The following is a 19,466-nucleotide window of genomic DNA, read 5'->3' on the forward strand; positions in this document are numbered from 1 at the left end:
TCCTGGTTATTGTCATACAATGTTTTTGTTTGGATTCCTGACTCCCTGTGTGTTGTTTTACTTACAATACCTCTAATACCCCTCAACTACTACTAGCACAATGGTTTGAGCGGTCCAGCCTATCCTCTGTCCAGCCGCCTGCAGCCAGCAGCGTAAGCTGGAGGGGGCAAGATGAAGAGAGAGAGGACCACTGCACGACCTTCCTCTAAACGCCCTGAAGAGGACGAGGTAAGGGCTTCACTTCAGACTAACATTCTCTAGATTAAATCTTTCCAGTACTTATCACATAGGTACTCAAACTGCTTTTGTATAAAACTGTAAGAAACAGGTGTTTAGTACCAGGTTGGAATGTGCCTTGATGCATTCACATTGATATCAAACATGGGTTTATCTCATTTCACATCAGTCTAAAAGATGCAATAGATTCAGAAATGGGAAGAAGCATTTAATGGTTTGCATTGTTGACTATAAAATGCATTGTGCCTTGAAATTGAGCTCACAATGACACTCGTGCATGTTTTCTGACTTAAGGTGGCTGAGTTACCGGACCTTCCAGCCATTTCACTTCCCATCAGCACCTCCGCCTTGCCCACCTTCAGCTTCACCTCCCCTCTTCCACCTCTCACCACCATCAGCACCGCCCCCAATGTCACACCTGTGACTCCCGCTAAGGAAACAGTCCCAAATAAGGTCCGTCTTTAAATGGTCTCATTACCACTGCATTCTTCTACAAGTCTGATGGTTAACAACATTATTTATGTATTTTGCCAATTGTCATGTTTTTTTTCAAGGAGCCACCAACAGCCTCGACACCTCCCTGTGTACCCTTTACATTTTCCTCCCCTATTGTCAAAGCAACTGCTGCTAGTACACCTTCCTTTTCCCCCTCAGTAAGTAAATGGTTTTCCTCTTAGTTATGAGTAATTGATTAGATAGACAACTATTTACCACAGTAATATTGATAATTTTTTGCTTTTCCTGTTTGTAGGCTGGATTCACGTTTAGTGCACCTGTAGCAAAGTTAGGTCCCTCCATGTCAAATGGTAAGCTGGCCACTCCCATAGCGGTAACAGGTAAGTAAGTTTTCTAACCGCTGGCATGATGCTGCTTTTTTGCCATTCATGGGAAAACTGGAACTCCAGTTTGATCTTTTGTGTTTTCATGTTTTCTACAGCAAAGCCAGCAACAAGCAAAAGCACAGAAGATTTTGAAGGACCTTTCAAACCAGCCAAGACACTGAAGCAGGGCAGTGTGCTAGATCTTCTCAAAGCACCAGGTTCAAAATCTATCACTCATTACGCATCTGTGGTGTTTGTTCTGCATGGTTACAGTGAACAAAGGTTGTTAACTGTGTTAATATAAATTTTTTTTTTTTTTTTTTTTTTTTTTTTTTTGTGTCTAGGCTTTTCCTCTCCCATTGCTCGGACATCCCCAGGCCCAGACAACTCCCTGCAGCAGACCTCCGCACAATCCACCGCCCCTTCTTCCACCACCACAACCACCTCCTTCTCTTCTTCAACGGGGTTTGGCGATTTTCTGAAAACCCCGCCGGGCTGGAGCTGTGATGTCTGCTTGGTGCAGAACAAGCTCTCAGACACCAAGTGTGTTTGCTGCATGGCCACACAGCCCAATTCCTCCTCACCCAAATCTATGGACACTAAACCTTCAACCACCTCCTCAGTTGGGCTAGGGAGCAACAGTACGAATACCACCTCCACCACTGGTTTCGGCACAATGTTCTCCAAACCTACAGGAACTTGGGACTGTGATACGTGTCTTGTTCTGAACAAACCTGATGCAGTAAAGTGTGTGGCCTGTGAAACAGCCAAACCAGGGACAGGGCTCAAACCCTCACTGACTCTTCCTTCTGCCTTCTCAGCTGTTAAGACTGTATCCACCCCCACAGCCCCTGTTTCTACAGGGTTCATTGGCTTTGGAGACAAGTTCAAAAAACCTGAGGGTGCATGGGAATGTGATACGTGTTTGGTAGAAAACAAGGCAGAGGTCTCTAAGTGTGTGGCCTGCATGAGCGCTAAACCAGGTAATGAGAGCACAGCCGTAGTCATTTTGATATTCTACAAAGTGCCTAATCTTGGGTTTTGGTTTTCATGAAAGTAGAATTCCATAAACTGTTGACTAAAAGGTATTTTAAAAAGACATTTTTAGTTTAATGAAGCATCTTCCTTTCTTCATCCTCACAACAGGAGCTTCAGCAGGAGTGTCCTCTTCAGCCAGCAGCGCTCCGGTGTTTGGGCTGGGAGACGCGTTCAAGAAGCCAGAGGGTGCCTGGGATTGTGATGTGTGTCTTGTACAGAATAAGGCTGCTGATGTACAGTGTGTTGCCTGTCAGGCAGCCAAACCCGGAGCAAGTGTGGAGACCAAAGGTAACAAAAGTGACCTGCTCTTATGTTTTTGTCAACAGCATGTTGACTTCAAAAGCCAAATGTTACACATGTTTGTGTATAAATCAAAAGGGTCTTTTTAGCAGTGATGATGGTATGTATGTTATGTATTTATACATATTCAGATTTTGGTTTTTGTGCATTAAGAAACTTAGAATATTGATAAACCTGAGACTTTTGAAATACAACCTGCATTCCACACATTTAACTTTAAAAAAAATTTCATTACTCTTTGTTTCTCTTAAGCTTTTGGTTCGTCCTTTGGTTCATCGGCAGGAGGGACATCAGGGTCTTCTACATTCGGCTCTTCTACCTCCGCGTCTGGAGGTTTCAAGTTTGGCACATCAGACAGTACCTCAGGATCTGGAGGCTTCAAGTTTGGAGGCTCATCGTTAGAGTCCTCTTCATCGTCAGGTGGATTCAAATTTGGAGTCCCGTTTGAAACCACTTCTAAAGACACTACTGCTTCTTCAGGGTTCAAATTTGGCAGCCCATCTGAAGGCTTTAAATTCGGGACTGCCTCTAGTGATGATACAAAGTCAGACCAACCTGCCACAGGGTCTGGGTTTAAGTTTGGAGCCGCTGGGATAGTTTTTGGAACTGGATCATCTAACACAGAGAGTAACTCCCCTAAGGGCGGCTTCACCTTTGGACTGTCAAAACCCGAAGAGAAAATATCAGATACCACCCCCACCTCATCCTCTGTTAGTTTCACTCCTGTTTCCTCTCAAGAGAAGACTGACAGCGTGGCATCGTCAAATGACACCACATCAACAAACACCAACTCGATCACCACCACAGCTACCACTGGGACTGTATTTGCGAGATTGGGCAAACCAACGACCACCACACCACAAGGGGGCTCTACATTTGGATCCTTACAGGCAGACAAAGAGCCAGCTGCTCCCACGTTTTCCTTTGGGAAGCCAGAGGAAAAGAAGGAAGCTGCCTTCCTCTTCGGGGCTGCTAGTAAAGATACAGATGCTGCACCAGCACCAGCCGCTTCAGGAGGCTTTTCCTTCAGCAAGCCCAGTGCTCCAACAGAACAACCTCCACCTGCGTACCCTTTTGGCAAGCAAGCAGACAAGAGTGAAACATCTACTGCAGAGGTTCAGAAGCCCTCTTTTAGTTTTGGACAAAGTGCTACAGGTGGGAGAACCTTTGTATACAGTGAATTTCATGTTTGTTGACATGTAAAGCCTTGATGATTTAATCTTCTGTGATTTTTCATTTGCAGTTCTTGTAGTTTATAACCTTTTGCTCAATCCCCGCAAATGTTTCCCTGTGTAAACACCTAAACAATCAGTTGGGATAGTGGTAGACAGACTTTTTTTATTTGCGCTGACAAGCCCTTGAGCAAAGCCTTCTATCCCCAACGGCCCTAGTTTCTAGTGCAATTTGTACAGCGTATGACAATTAAGGGATGTTTTCTCGGGCTATAAAAAGCTCCCTCTAAGCCAAAGAAGCCATTAAAAGTTTTGCAGTGAGCAGGATTCCCTGTAACCACTGACTTTTATATGTAAAATTGCTGGACTGCCCCTTTAACCACTGCAATATACTACACATCATGATCAACTATTTGTCCCCTTGACAGATTCTTCTGCTGCTCCAAAACCAGCATTTTCCTTTATGGCAAGTAATCCCACCAACTCTACCACCTCGTCCTCGTCGACCCCGACCCCCAGTCTGTTCGGCACCACCACCTCCACCAGCAGCAGCAGTACTCAGGCTCCAGCCCTTTCTGCTGCTCCCAGCACTTTCATGTTCGGTCAGCCTGCTGCAACCTCCAGTGACGCTCCTCCAGCTAAAGCCTTTGTCTTCGGCCAGAGTCAGGACAGCCAGCCGCCTGCCCCGTCAGCTGCTCCTCTGAACTCTACTCCAGCCCCAGGCCAAGCTCAGCCCTTCATCTTTGGTGCTCCTACTGCTGCTGCTTCAGCTCCTGCTGCTGCTGCTGCTCCACCATCCTTTGGTTTTGGAGCAGCAGCACCCTCTGCTGCCTCATCTTCAGGTCTGTATTTGCTCATGGTGGTTGTGTCAGTTAATAAGCTTGAAGATGTTGACGTCTGTTTTTGGGCTTGAGCAACAACAATGAAACATTTCATTTCTTTCCTTTGTATTTAGAGTATGTACATGCATTGATATCTTGGAACCTTTCTCTAACAGCTCCATCTGCAGCTCCATCCCCATTTGCATTCAGCTCGGCCCCCTCTGGTGGATTCGGGGCCCACCAGACTCCTTCATTTGGCTCATCCTTTGGATCCCCTTTCACAGCCACGCCTTCCCAGACCCCAGCCTTCGGAGTCAAACCCAATGCTGCCCCTACCTTCGGACAGCAGGCCAACTCCTCACCTGTATTTGGGGCAGCTACTAATTCTGCACCAGGTGGGTGACTGTAATGGTATAATAAATTTTCCTTCAGGTTGTCTGTGGCACAGTGTGCTAATAATCCTCACTATATGAAGTTATATTTATCATGTGAACAGAGTTTAAGCATGTAAGTGTGCGTTATATTCATCAGGTGGAGGCTTTCAATTTGGTGGAGCCAGTGCATTCGGGCGACAAACAACACCTCGGGTGTGTTTACTTTTGGAGCGGGATCAGCAGCAGCTCCTGCCCCCTCTGCCAACCCCTCCATTGCACCACAGCCAGGAACACCTGGAGGTGGATTCAACTTTGCACAACCCCCCGCATTCAATATTGGGTATGTTGCACTTTCTCAGTTAAAACGCATGCTAGTTATGTTCTCCATATCCGCACACCAAAACAAAGGACAAGCTACAATAAAGACAGAATGTGGATTACCAAATACTGGGATTGAACATTTACAGTAGCAGAAACAAAGATCCGTATCAGAATTGTATCATTTATGTTTTGATTTAAATTACAGATGTATGTAGCAACTCATCCTTAAAGTTATTTTAATGAGAGATTTTAAGGTTTTTGAGACAAAACACTGTTAGGGCCAGTAATTCAGCACCGTAACGATGATTTTATTTATTCCAGTGCATTTCAAAAACTCCAGTAATAAATCAGTCTTAAATACATTATGTCTAATGTACATTTGGCTATTTTCTGGTGAAGCAGCAGAAAATTTGTTTTAATATTATACCACATGTAATATTATACCCTATTTCCCTCTATGAGGCTCTGATCTGTTAAGCATTCATATTGCCTGATAATTATCACTAAACCAATAATCAGGTCTGAATATTTGACAGCTGTGTCTGATGCCGGTGTTAAAATGATCATGTAAAAATTATGTAATTTGTGTTCTCAGGTCAGTGAAATCCTCTCCTGCTGGACAACAACCGATTGCTGGGCGCAAGATCAAGACAGCGGTGCGGCGCAGGAAGTAGAGCTGTGTGGACTCGACTATAAAGTAGACTTGACTTTAACTTGACTGTATTCCCCCCCCCCCCCCCCCCCCCCAACGTTGTCCTGAAAGGTCTTAACTACACAAACACTGAAATTACTTGGCCGAGGCTTGGGGGCCAGTTTGTGCTCCGGCTGGACGGGCGGGCGTATTTTAGCTGTAGGCTGGGCAGATGATTCAAGAGGTTTTCAAATGCAGACCGGACCCGTTCATATGTGAGACCATCCCACAGGACTTCCCATGAAAAAAACTGTTGACTGAACAATTACACTGACGTAGAAAACAACAATCAAGCAAGGACACCTGCTGAACATGATGGAAAAACAAGCAAGACATAAGTCATATCTATATTTTCAACACCGGCAAATGTCTGCTAGACTTTAGGCATGACTTTTTGTACTAAAATTACAAAGGCAAAAACTGCAAATCTAAGGAGTTGTGAGTGTACACAAGATCTTATTAATTAGTATGCGTGATCAGGTTATGAGCTGTGATGTGCTGAGAGGTAGTGAGAGCTGTGCGGCAAATCTCCAGTGGTTATCCTAAAAACTATTTAGACTCCTCCTCCTACAGGAATCAAAGGTGCCGTTGGAGATGTAGCCATGGTGTCAGTGCAGTGTGCTGTATGTACAGGGATGAGCGTGTAATCTTTGTGGTGAATGCAGCGTGCTTGTTATTTTGTTTTTTGTTGGGTTTTTTTCCCCACCCCTCTTATGTACAGACTTGAGGTGTGTTTGGTTTCTTTGTACATGCTGAGGTTGCGTGTCGTGTGCGTATGAAAACTGAACGACAGAGTAATTGCCTGGGCCGCTATCTGGCGGCTGCCGCAGGTGAGCAAGCAAATGAATGTTTAAAACAAAAACAAGGGGAGGAAGGAAGGAAGGAGGGCGGGGTTGGGAGAGGGGAAAGACGTTATCCATGCACTGTGGAGGAAGAACCGGGCCGGAGGCTTACGCCCTTGTTCAACTCCTTTTAGGACTTTGTAAATGCATAGTTTCAAAATTCTGTTACATGTTTGATTTTTTGACCTCTCTGGTTCACTCCACTACTCTGCTTTTTGTGCCCACTTGTCTCTCTCTCACTCTCTCGTTCCCCGTCTCCTGCTGAGTCCTTATACTCTCCCTTTACCTCTCTCTGCCTCTCCCTCTTTATCTCTCTCTCTTAATTGGCCTTTGAATATTATTATAAAAACCTGTAAATAGTGATGTGTTTTTTTTTTTTTATCTGTGAAGTTGAATTTTTTGTGTTACCAACTCCGCATTCAGCATTTTCGTCTTTAGAATTTATTATGTAAATTCCTATATTCAAAGTTGCCCGAATCCATTTAAAAGGAGCTTAAATGCAAATTGGAGAGCCTTTGATGACTAAAGGTATATTGGCTTTTCTGATCCACTTTTGTTTGGACCAAAACCAGTATTGTACAAAGTATTAAGTATATATTTTTCTATTGCGTGTTTAAATGGACGAGGGTGACTTTGGATGATAAGGAAGTCAGTTTAATTTTAAAGCCATGATTATTACTGGATGAGTGATAAAATTAAAAACCATGGGTAATTACCATCAATAAAACTGTAAAAATAATTCACGTTTTCTGTTCTTTTCATACAGGACCCGCAGTGTGTATTAGACTTTAACAGATGAATTGTCTGGCTGATTTACCATATTAAAAATATATCTGTATTAGAGAGAGGGATGAAAAAAAAAAATAATGCAGTATGGATATCAGTAGTAACTAAAATGTTAACCTTTGTTGAAGTATCTATATAGAACTGCATGTAATGAGATTTAATGCTTTCTAAAAAGCTGTGAGAAAACAAACATCCTCTCATAGCTGCTTTTATTTTCTCAGCAAACTTAACATATTTGTATAAACATAAAAAGAATGAACAACTAAAACATAAACTTAGCAAAGATTCACGGACATGTAAGAAATGGAAGAATGTGTCCCTGAGCAAAAGAGGAGGTCAAAAGTAACAGTCTGTATCTGTTGTGGTCCTATGCAGGTGTTGATGTGTATGTAGTCTGCCACTACGAGGACAATCAGCTGTACTTCCTGTCTGCCTGAAGTGCTTTCTTAGGCATCTCACTTTACAGACATTGCAATTTATTGCCCTGGCAACATCGACAGTCCTTATGCCTCCTTGCAGCATGCCGCAGGGACCTGCTGCATTTATCTTTTGGCGTGAGTAGAGAGGTCTCTTAAGAGTTATAAGTTTTTATAAATGTGACTTTAATTGCCTACCGTCTGTACACTGTTAGTGTCTTAACAACCATTTGCTTGTTCATTGATAGTTTATGGTTCATTGAACAAGCATAAAACAACATTCTTTAGACCCTTACAATAAAGATCTGTAAAGGGTTTTGGATTTTTACAGAATTATCTTTGTCCTGAAAAAGGGACATTTCTTTTTTGCTGACTATTTATATACACAAATACTTGTATTTGCATAGAATGCATGAAGGTTCTATGTTCTAATTTATGCAAATGAGCTGCTTGTTATTATTCCAGGTGATGATGTCACAGTGAACCCATTCCAAATGTTTGATAATTTTCTGAAACAGACTTCACTTTTGTTCATTGACTTGAACTGAGAGCAAGTTTTTCAGCAGCTGAAGTTTCTACAATCCTTTACTTGATTCATTAAAAAAAAAAAAAAAAAAACTTTTTCAGAATATTTGCTCTACTTGTCATGTACTTAAAAAAAAATAAAAAGAACCCTACTCAGCATTTGGTCAAACACTGAATACATTTGACAAAATCATAGAGGCAAAATAAAGTTTTATTACATCATAAACGCTTGTCACACGGTTAGGCAACATCATGAACTGAAAGAGGACCAGCAGAGGCCGGAGGTCAGATTCACTCTGCCTGTCCTGTCTGCCGCCAAAAACCTGCTGACCAGCAGACCACCGCCTCAGAGGAACAAAATGCTGAAGCTGGACTCAGAAATTGCTTGCACCCTGGGTGAAGATATTTCACAGGTAAAGAGCATCCGCTGATCCTCCCACTATATTTACATAGTAAATTACCTGACCTAAGTCCTTTGCAAAGTGGCCTGTAGGGTGCAGCTATTTGAAGAAAATTTGATTAGCAGTTTTCAATTTTTTAAATATTCAGGTGTATTAATTTGTGTCTTTTCTATAATTTTTTGTTGTTGTTTGTAGCTCCCCTCTGCCACTTGGTGCACAATGAGGCATCTCAGCTCTCAGCATACAGAAGTCAGCCGGTGGCAGGCCCAGATATCTGAGAGCATCGAGCGAGTAGACCAGGAAATCACTGCCATGGAGCTGGTACATATATATAGCAAACCAATAAAAACTTAAGTTAGTTTTTTGAGCACAAAGTACAACACTGTTAAAGAGTTACAAAGTAGCAGGAGTCTTAACTAATACTGCACTACAGTGTCCTATTTTACTCGTATAAGTGTATGTATGTATGTATGTATGTATATATATACAGTCAGTACAGTCAGTCAGCTCATGAACGACTGTATGGCGCTCAGTAACAGTCAAAGCTGCGCAGGCCTGAGACAGGGCCACGTCCTCATCGAGCTGAAGAAGGAAGAGCAGCTGACCAATGAGATCAGAGAACTGCTCCACAAGCAGATCTGCATCCTGCTCAACAAACTAAGGTCCAACAGACAGATCCAGAATTATTAATTATTAACTTGGATGTTTTGTTTCAGCGTTTTGAATGTTGCACCTCTTACTACTCCTTAATTTAAAGCTTCTTTTAAAATGGTAATCGCAAAAATACAGTTCTTCTACCATGCCTGGCAACATCTGGTACAAACATCTTAATACTGAGCTGACATCCAGGTTTTCTTTATCTACAATATCCTTATATACTGATAAAATGCGTGTGAGAGCTAACAGCTATTTTTTACGATTGCTACCGCTGTCGGTGCAATGTGCGGCTCCATCAGCTAAGAGACTCAATGATGTGCTACACACTTGTTCAGCAAACATATGTGTTAAGTTTGGTTAACCTGCTGTGAGCAGGGTTTTGTCCATCAATCCCTAGAATCCGGAGCAAGAGCAAGACCTCCACCACTGGACTACTCAGATACACTGTGAAGGGAAGGCTTTCAAGTTTCTTTGTCATTCATGTCTTATTCTAAAAAAAAACTGGCTCCTAAGCACCAATAGAAGGCATGTTTTGCTTATAAACATATCTTCTGTGATGGCTACTGCGCTGTTGAAGAATAAAATAAATAAACATACATTTATCTGACACCTTTATCCAAAGCGACTTACAGTTGCTATACATGTCAGAGTTCGCATGCCTCTGGAGCACCTAGGGGTTAAGTGTCTTGCTCAGGGACACAATGGTGGATGGGTCACAGTGGGGAATTGAACCCAGGTCACTCACACCAAAGGCCTGTGTTTTATCCATCGCGCCAGTCTTTCACAGCACAATTCTTTGGCAGTTGATTTATTTTATTCTTAAACAGTGGAGTAGCCATCACAGAGCAAAACATGCCTTCTATTGGTGCTTAGGAGCCATTTTTTTGTCAGAATAAGACATGATTGACAAAGAAACTTGAAAGCCTTCCCTTCATAGGAACACAGTCATTTTAAAATGCATAAAAATATTAATATAAAATCAACCATTACAGATATCAGCAACACAGGTAATTGCACCCATCTCATGAAGATACAATTTGAAGTTGAAACCATGTTTGTAGGACAAACGGTACAGGAGAAGATAGATAACAAAATCAGCGGGATAAATTAGCAACATTAAGTTCTAACAACAAACAGCTGTGTAAAGTTTAAAGCTATAATGTACTAACATTGCAACCCGAGGAATTTGTGGTCACCATATTTAGTTTGTTATGATTAAGTTCAAACACCATAGGCTACAGGTGTTTAAAGCTGAAACCAGTTAACACTGGTGCCCGCTGCAGGATTCAAAGCCACAATTGGAATGGAAGTGCTGCTCCAGAGACTGATCACTAACTAACTGCACCACCAGCCTGATTGTAATGATACAATTTGATGTGTTGTTGATGCAAAAAGTGTATTTACAGCTATCATTTTGGACTTTTTGGTTAGAGCTTGAGTAGCTGAGCATAAAAATATACCTCTTGTGCCCAAACTCCAAACAGGGAGGAAGATACAGCAAGTTAAAGAATTAGTGACAGGGGGAGACCTCGGCCTGCAGCTACAACAGGGAGTGAATGGGAGACGACTTGTAGGACAAGCGGTACAGGAGAAGATAGATGCCAAAAAACGGCAGAATAAATAATAATAATAATAATAATAATAAAGAGCAAAGAGAACAAAAGTGTGAGAGCTGCAAGGTATTGCAGCTTCATCCTGCATTTGTTCCTACAGATTTTACCAGTGTGAAAACAGTATTTTTTCAGATGATTTCAAATCTGCTTCTTTTGTGTCGCACATTGTTTCCTAACCCCCCACCCAGCTCTCTCAAGGAGATCCGTGCTCAGCTGCTGGCAGATTTTCAGGACAAGGGCAAAGCCATCAAGCTCACCACCAAATGCATCACTCACAACCTCAACACCTCGACCTCCCAGCTCCCGGCCATTCAGTACAAGCCCAACCATGTGAGCTACGACAAATGGCTGTCCCACTGCAAGGACCTGAGGCTGACGGCTGATAACCTGATTAAGGACTCTTCCTCCTTCAGGGGAAACCTGGGCTTTACCCTGGCCAATGTAAGACATCTTTGAAAACTAACCCGAAGTTTACAACTCTTTTGTTATAATGTATTATCTCAACAATCTAGGTTTAAGTCATTAAATAGAGGATAGTTTCGAATTTTTGAACCTGAATTCCAGTGAATGTTTCGCTGGTTCCACTGTGCATCGTTGTCTCTCTCTTCCATTATAGCTAAAAATGCCCTGGAGTGCCAGCGCCACGGCACAGACGTTGCCCTGAGGAAGAAGATCAATGAGCTGAACAAGGTCCAGGAAACGCTGAAATGGGAGAGTCAGCGGGTCAGTCTATTAGAGTGTAGTCACAATTTACACAATCTGCCATTCCACAGGTAAATTGTATCTCACTTTTTGTGATGTTCGCATTCTGTAATCTCCAGATAAGGGAGGAGATTTCTGATGTTACACAGGACATACAGAAAGTGGTGGGTCAGATCAGGAACTGTGATTCTAAGCTGCATCAGGCCACCTTCTGCCTGGACATCCTCAGCCAAAGACCCAGACATGAGCTGGACCAGGTAAGTGTTCGGCAGGCAGATACAGTTAATATGATGTGGCTGCAGTCACAGATTCTCTGTTAACCACTGTGAAAACACAATGGCTTTAACTGTCTTCTCCTGTTCCTCCAGCCCTACATCAGCCTCACGCTGGAGAAATATGATCTGACAACTGATGGCAGCTGGACTTTACCCAGTACTGAAGTGCTCTCAGTAAGTCTGTCCATTCACTAATGGATGATGCCAAACTGTACAAGCTGTGGCCTGCCATTTTGACTGTTGTCTTCAGTGTCCCGATCTGACTCATTTTTATGTTAAACTTTATCTATAGGCAGCACCCGGATCTCACACGCAGGCGCCTGATCAATCTGGAGGACAAACTGACCAAAAATGCTCGTGCCCTGGAGGTGCAGAAGAAGTGCAAGAACCTGCACCAGAGTTTCCTGCCTGCACTCAATACCACTGTGGTCCTCGCCAATAAGCCCAGGCTCTGCACGGCCGCGGGCCACTCCAGCGCCACCTCCTACTTACAGTAGAGCCTGGAGCCCACTGCTCCCCTGTGGTCTCTTCCATGTGGTGTTGCAAAATTTAATAAAGTACTTCAAAGCAATATTACATTGGCTGGTCTAGAATCAGTATACCTCTCAAAAATATGCTTATTTATTTAAACACATGTAGACTACATTCATTTTGTTGCTACAAAACTCGTGCAAACTGTTGAATAACAGAACTCTTTTATAGCTGATAAAGCCAATTCTCACTCAGCTTAATATGTCTACCCTGATCAGTCACCTATCAAGTAGTGTGTAGTTGAAATTAAGTTTCTTCACTTGTCTATGGTAGATTTTCTTTATTTTGCCGACTGTCTTTACATCTGTAGGCATAAATATCAGTTATACCAAAGGGAGATAAGGGAGTTTATGCTACTAGTTTATATAGAATTTACTCCTGCTGATTATTTTCTTGCCCTTGGGGGCAAAGTAGACTCTGGTCCCTTCTGTGTGTGGCAATTTAGTTGAACGCAAATTAATCTAGTAATTTGAACTATATAAGTATTGAAACAAGGCACCTTTACAAGACATGTAGAAAAGACAGAATAATAATGCCAGACCCTTCTTGAGAATGAGGCCCCTATTTCAGGTGATACTGTGCTTTCTGTGCACATTCCCAAACAAGAAGATGTATGTATTTGCCACTGACAACAAATAATGCAAAAGTTTATTTAGGAAGAGGATGCACCAGCAGACACCACTGGGGCCTCCAGGGCTGGTGCCTGCTTTATACCAAGTTGGGAATGATTTGATACTGACTGCAGTATTTTTAGACTTTTGAAAGTTTCAGTAAATTGCCCAAATGGATAAATAATTCAGTATTTTGCCTTCAGGACGACGGTGTTTTGTAGTGCCCTGACTCTGACACCCTCAGCTTGTTCCTGGGTGTCATCTCTTTCGCCGGGTCACGTTATTGTAGCAACGGCCCTTGGCAACGCACCGGGTCCGTGGAGACTGTGTCCGGGTGTGTGTGTGTGTAGGAATGCAAGGCTACACGGATCAAATAACAGAGGAAAAACACACCGAGGTGCAATTACATTTGTTAGTTTTACTGACTTATTTCACGTCTTTGCTTTGAGGTGAACATGGGATGCGGCAACTCCACAAACACTGTGGTCCAACCTTTGAGACCGGAAGAGGTGAATGAAGACGAGGTAGGCTGCGTCTCACAAGACCCGCCACTTTCAGTTATGTTTAGCTAAAATTGAGGAGTGGGGTTCAAAACGGGTGTATTGTCTATAACTGTAACCCAGAAAAGTACAACAGTAAGCTGCAGTTAACACTTAAGTATCGTAAAGTAGCCGGAACAGGTGTTACGCCGGAATCTGTGTGCCATAAAATTTTGTGACCCTAAAGGAAGAGTTGACCAAGTATCCAGAACTGTACTGTCACTAGTTTGTGCGTCTTACTGAGTTACTTAATTTGTAATACCTATAAAAACACAGCATGTGACAATGTTAAAAAAACTTTGGTGGTAATAAACCAATGGTGGAGAAGTAGCTACCAATGTAAAACTAGCAATATCACAAAGTAAAAATACTTTATAGCAAGTAAAAGTCTTATTTTCAGGGGTGAGGGCAGCGTCCTCGTCCACCTCCTCTATGTACTTAAAGTGTCCAGTGTTCATTATGCGGACAATACAAAGCAGAATCCCTTATAAATCCATTAATACAAAATTTTAACATTTTATGAGATTTGAAGTAGACAGTAGCCTAATGAATTGCAATTTATTGAGGTATCTGTTAATGTTAGTTATGGTTTGGGGGGTTTATAAGGAGTAAAAACCCTATAACATTGATCAGATTACAAAAAAACATCCCTGAATTTTCACCTTTATTAAATTAAATTAGGTCCTTTTAAGGTATAAATTAGGGCATGGTTTTGGTGTTAATTGGTCAGTTTTAATTTTTTTAGTTTTTACATCACAAAACCTCTTAAGCTGTTACACAATACATAACAAAATGCAGTACCGTATGTTCTCCATTAATTATCTAAATATTTGGGGTGAAACTCCAAACTCAAATATATATAGTATAACTCAAATATTCATGTACATTCAAAAGGTCACTGGAGTACAGAGATTTTGTAAGAAACTTAACATATCAAAGGTAAAAGTACTCATAATGCAGCTAATTTCAGAGCGTTATAATACACACCATACTGTTGTGTTATTATTAAGATTGATGTAAACATGTAAGTAGCATTTTAAAGCTGTAGTTCTAGCTTATTTTGACGGCTGTTACAATTTGTGATATGATTCACTATTAGTGGGAATTTGCGTCACAATTTTAGTTTTCACTGAAGAAATTATTAAAATCATGATGTAGGACGTTGTTGAGGTCTGTACCAAACATTTCAACTAATTGTGCAGCCCTATAATCATGTTTTGTATGTAAAATCTTCTGCAAAGTGACTGTAGCTGTCAGAGTGATGTAAAACAAAAAGTACTATATTTCCCTCTGAAATGCAGTGGATTAGACGTATAAAGGGGCGTTAAATGGAAATTCTCAAGTAAAAATTCTACTTAGTACAGTACTTTTTTCACTGGTTACAGTATACACTTACAGGCTAGTGCATACCAGTTCGTTTTCAAACTCGATGATGATGTAATTTGTAGGGGTTACCTGCTGTGTATCATTATTGTTCCTGAGCTACTGTGTTCATGACAATGTGTCAACACACAGATGTCACCATGACCACATCATGTCTGGGAAAACAAAAAGAATGAGGTCAGAGGTTAAAAAAAATGTCTTGTGCCATGTTTCATGCATTCATAGTGTGTCTCTTTGCTGTCAGGATGAGACAGGAAGTAAACTGGATGGTCGTGGAGACTCGGCCGTGTCGAAGGGCACCACAGACAGCGGAGTGGTGATGGAGAACAGGGAGATGCCTGTGTTACCTGGAGCAGTACCCAGAAAACTCCCTGCTCTAACAAGTGTCAGAGAACCTGAGGCTGACAGAATTACACAAGACGGTGAGCATGTGCCCCAAACATGCTGAATAAAACAGAGCGTGTAGAGAAAATCCAGAGGAAACAACCTAAAGTGTTTTTATTTCGTGTGTCTTGCAGGCTTCCTGCAGCAGGACAGCACAGTGCAGGAGCGCCCAAAGTCCAGTGAGATCCTGGAGGAGCTGCTGAACCAGGGTATCATCCCAGTGGGACAGACCAGAGAGAGGGGAGGCAGGGCTGGAGAGGCTTATAGCATCATGGTGGGTACCTGGTGCACACTGGTTTAAACTTGGGTAGAAGTGGAGAACATAATACCAATATTGTGATATTAGACTAGATATTAACTTTGATTGTTTTAATATTGTGATTATACCAGAAATTCCATAGTTTTAAAAGCTGCATTAAATTCTTCTGAGCAGATCTAACTACTCTAGCTAGTTTTCAATCATCTTTCAAACATATTGTGATATTGGATTTAGTCACCATTGGATAAGCTTATACTCAAGTCTCAGAACAGACATTGCTGCTTAGATGAGGTCAGTAACTTTGCCTGCAAATCTAATATTGCTACTACTATTATTACTAGCAGAAGTACTTAATTACCTAAACCTGCAATAATTGGGGGCAGTGAAAACAAGACTAATGCATTATGACTTTCTAGTTGATATGGCCGACAGCAGACAAACAGTTGCCTATTTACACTTCCAGCAGATACGGAGCAACACTAGCATTACTCTGAAGTCAAGTTTCTGTCCAACTGAGTTCAATATTCAGTTTAATTAGCACTGTTTTTGGTCTCTGCCAACTTTAGCTTCTAAATGCTCCACTATGTTCACCAGGCACCAGCTATTCGCTAACTGTGTTTGTTGGATCTGCTGTGGCCATAAACAAAGCCATTGGATTGTTTGGAGTGAACCAAAACAGAAAAGTTGCGGGCTGAAAACCAAAATATGGCATGGACAGAGAAAGCTACCCTCTTAACATCCTCATCAAGCATCCTGTTCTGTTTCTCTCTATTTCTCACAATCTGAATGAAAAATAAAAAACATTAAATGACAAATATTAGGTTCTCAAATAACATTAAAATATGAAAATGAATCAATGACAGGACCAAGATGTGGCCAATAGATGACCTTGGCTACTATAGAGTAGCCTACAGCACACAGGTAGTAACACGTCTATTAATTGAGGGTTATGTAAAAAGAAAAGACCATAATACTATATGGTAACTAACAGGCCTTTTTCACAACATGTATTTCTTGCAACAAAAAAGCCTAGGTGTTACTAATAATATGAAAGGTTACATGTGTAACCCTTGTTTTTAATGACACTGGTGTGCATTAACTGAACTGCAGTAGCATCCTGTTGCTTGCGCCAGCACTCTAGCAAATCCAGCAAATTACCGGCCAGATCAGCCCCGGGAGTTTGGATGAATTAGCTGACGTTATGCACTCGAGACAGTATTTTGCTGTGTTAGCTAGCTAGTACTTCATCTGTGTTAGCAAGTACACTTACGTTAGCTAAATTAGCCAACTAAAAGCACATATCACAATGTATTTCACATGCTTTACAGTAATGGCAGCTTTGACTTTGGACTTTGTTGGACCCTGTGTTGTGGTGGGTGCAGGCTGTTTGTTGATGTTAGCGGACTCCATTTTTAAGTTAATGTTAGCTAGCGTTGCACACTGTAGGGGAGCGGAAGAGAAAGCGTTTTCCACAGGCTATTATGGGTAACCGAGAAAGTCAAATTTTTAAAATATGGTACAGTCTATTCACACATTGGCAATACAAAGAGATTAATAAATGTTAATTGCTTCACCTTCTTACAAATGGTACCTTTAATTATACCTCTTTCCCATTTAAATGAACCAATAGCCCAACATGGTGTACTAGCACACCTAAATGTTTAATGTTATTGGCTATCACGGCACTTTTAATGCTAAAATGTCTGCTGTGTAAAAACACATTTGAACTGAAGACTGAAAAAACTAACATTGGTCTCATTGACTGGCCACCCATTTGAAAATTTCTGTCCTGGAATAATTCACAACTAAAGAATGTATAGTAAAGTTTATACCAAAGTATTAAAGTTAATTTTGTATAGGACATTGATTTGTGTTGCCAATTATTTTTCACAGGAAGGTGAGGTCAGTATGTTTGCGTGGAAGTGCATTCATTTGTAATTCTGAGATTGTCTGTCCTCTGTCTCCCCCTGCTGTGTGTGTGTGTGTGTGTGTGTGTGTGTGTGTGTGTGTGTGTGTGTATCAGCTGGATGACAGAGAGGTGGTCAGACGAAGACCTCCTGCCAGACTGGAGTCCCTGAAAGCCAAGGAGCAAAGTCTCCCCAGCAGAGAAGTGATTGAGGAGAAGATAAGACTTGCTGAAGAGAGACGCAAGGTCAAGTCTGTGTGTGTGTGTGTGTGTCATCATTTACCTGAACACCTCAGCTGTTTCTCTCCGTCTCCCCCTCTCACTTTTTCTTATGTTTTTTGCTTGTGTTCCCTTCACACTCTCAGTTAAGGGAAGACGAGCTCAAGACACGTTTAAGGACCAAGTCAGCCCGTGTTCGTTGCCCTGCCCCCACCTTGAGCACAGAGGTGGTGGACGAGGATGCAGCCCTCACCCCTGTGGAGCTGCTACAGCATCCTCTCAACCTGGACCCCCTAGATCCACCGCCTCGCAGCCAGGTCCCATGCAAGGCGGCTGAGGGCGGGGAGAGGGTTAGAGAGCCTGGAGGTGACAGCAGAGAGGAAATGAGCAAAGCCAACAGGAGAGAAAGGAGAAGGGGGGGGGGAGAGAGTGGAGATAATAGAGGTGAAGGTGCAGATAGAATAAGTGAAGACAATGACGGGGAGGAGGAGGTGGAACTGACCCACGTGGAGGAGCTCAGGAAGGAACAGCTGGAGAGTGATTCTAGCTTTCAACATGCAGAGGACAAAGAGGAGATCTTTTAATTTTCTTACAAAAATGAACCATGAATCAGCACTATTAAAAAAGAGAGAGGGAGAGAGCCAAAATTATTCCTTTTGCACAGACGAGAGGCCTGTTGAAACTTGTAAAAACAAAAATGTAAAGAAATGTATAATGTAGGCTATACATTGTTATGTATTGTAAGAAATTAACAGATGCAATTAAGCTGTGATTATCCCTACAGTTGAAGATATTGTTTGTGCTTTCATGAAAAAGTACTATTTTCTCTGCAGGGACGTGCATTCAGCCCATAAACTGTTGTAGCCTAATAATATTGTAGCTCAGTAATGAGCACAAAGGAATGCAATGCAATATAATTTCCCTTAGTAAATTCTTAAATAAATGTGATGACAGCTTAATGTTCTTGCCAATACACAAAGTTAATTTTAAGGAACTTTTTCTTTTCTTTTCTTTCTACATTTAATTGTAAAATATGAAATTGTTAAGTCTCCCTGTTAAGGGTGTACTGTGGTTGCGCCGCTGGACATAAGATGGCGCTGTTTCAGTGGGTTACAGTTGTATCGCAACTCCCTAAAGTCAGGGCACCTCATCTATAACGTAAGCTACTAGAAGGAGGTTCTGGCAACATGTTGATCAATAAAGTTCACATTTTCCCTATGTGTTGTTTGTGGGAGCTCAGTGATCTGTGAGAATGTTAAAACTTTATAAAATTAACTCATTACCCAGGCTAAGTTTTTATTTTTCTGAGAGTTTGAGTAGCTATGACCTCAGTGTGACTGCTAGCACTGGCTATTCAGCTGTTCCAGTGACCTTTGACCTTTAGCGTGTCTCTGCCCGACAGGTGTGTGCTAAGGCACAAAGTAACAGTATATTATCATGTCAAATGTATGTTTGAAGTAAATTAAGGGGCCAGCTTAGATGGGAACCAGGCTGCTGACACATATTCCCTGTAGGCTACATGTGATGTTGAGGTGTCAGGGAGTATTTCTAAAGAATACTGGGAAATTAAGTAAGTGTTCAATGGCTCCACAGCCTGTTATTGTCAAAGTATAAGAGGATTCAGACTAGTCAGCATGCTGCA

The 19,466-nt window shown here is 41.8% G+C and overlaps 1 protein-coding gene and 2 pseudogenes across 1 annotated transcript; all 3 read left to right on the plus strand.

The window, feature by feature from the left end:
• The first annotated feature begins 94 nt into the window (after nucleotides 1–94).
• Nucleotides 95–7,356, plus strand: LOC119907249 (annotated as a pseudogene).
• Nucleotides 7,357–8,947: 1,591 nt separating this feature from the next.
• Nucleotides 8,948–12,525, plus strand: LOC119907250 (annotated as a pseudogene).
• Nucleotides 12,526–13,455: 930 nt separating this feature from the next.
• Nucleotides 13,456–19,042, plus strand: LOC119906740 (stathmin domain-containing protein 1-like). Its single transcript, XM_038724078.1, has 5 exons — nucleotides 13,456–13,658; nucleotides 15,301–15,478; nucleotides 15,575–15,714; nucleotides 17,723–17,851; nucleotides 17,971–19,042. The coding sequence occupies exons 1-5, from the start codon at nucleotides 13,590–13,592 to the stop codon at nucleotides 18,406–18,408; spliced, it is 954 nt and encodes a 317-aa protein (XP_038580006.1). The 5' UTR covers nucleotides 13,456–13,589; the 3' UTR covers nucleotides 18,409–19,042.
• Nucleotides 19,043–19,466: the final 424 nt, after the last annotated feature.

This window comes from Micropterus salmoides, unplaced genomic scaffold (genome assembly GCF_014851395.1).
Source record: "Micropterus salmoides isolate LMB-PRFRI ecotype aquatic unplaced genomic scaffold, ASM1485139v1 Ms_hic_scaffold_17, whole genome shotgun sequence".
NCBI lineage: Eukaryota > Metazoa > Chordata > Actinopteri > Centrarchiformes > Centrarchidae > Micropterus > Micropterus salmoides.

Coding starts and splice junctions, on each gene's coding strand:
- LOC119906740 (XM_038724078.1), top strand. CDS start 13,590: ATGGGATGCGGCAACTCCACAAACACTGTGGTCCAACCTTTGAGACCG. Junction 13,659..15,300: donor AAGAGGTGAATGAAGACGAG/GTAGGCTGCGTC, acceptor CTTTGCTGTCAG/GATGAGACAGGAAGTAAACT. Junction 15,715..17,722: donor GAGAGGCTTATAGCATCATG/GTGGGTACCTGG, acceptor TGTGTGTATCAG/CTGGATGACAGAGAGGTGGT.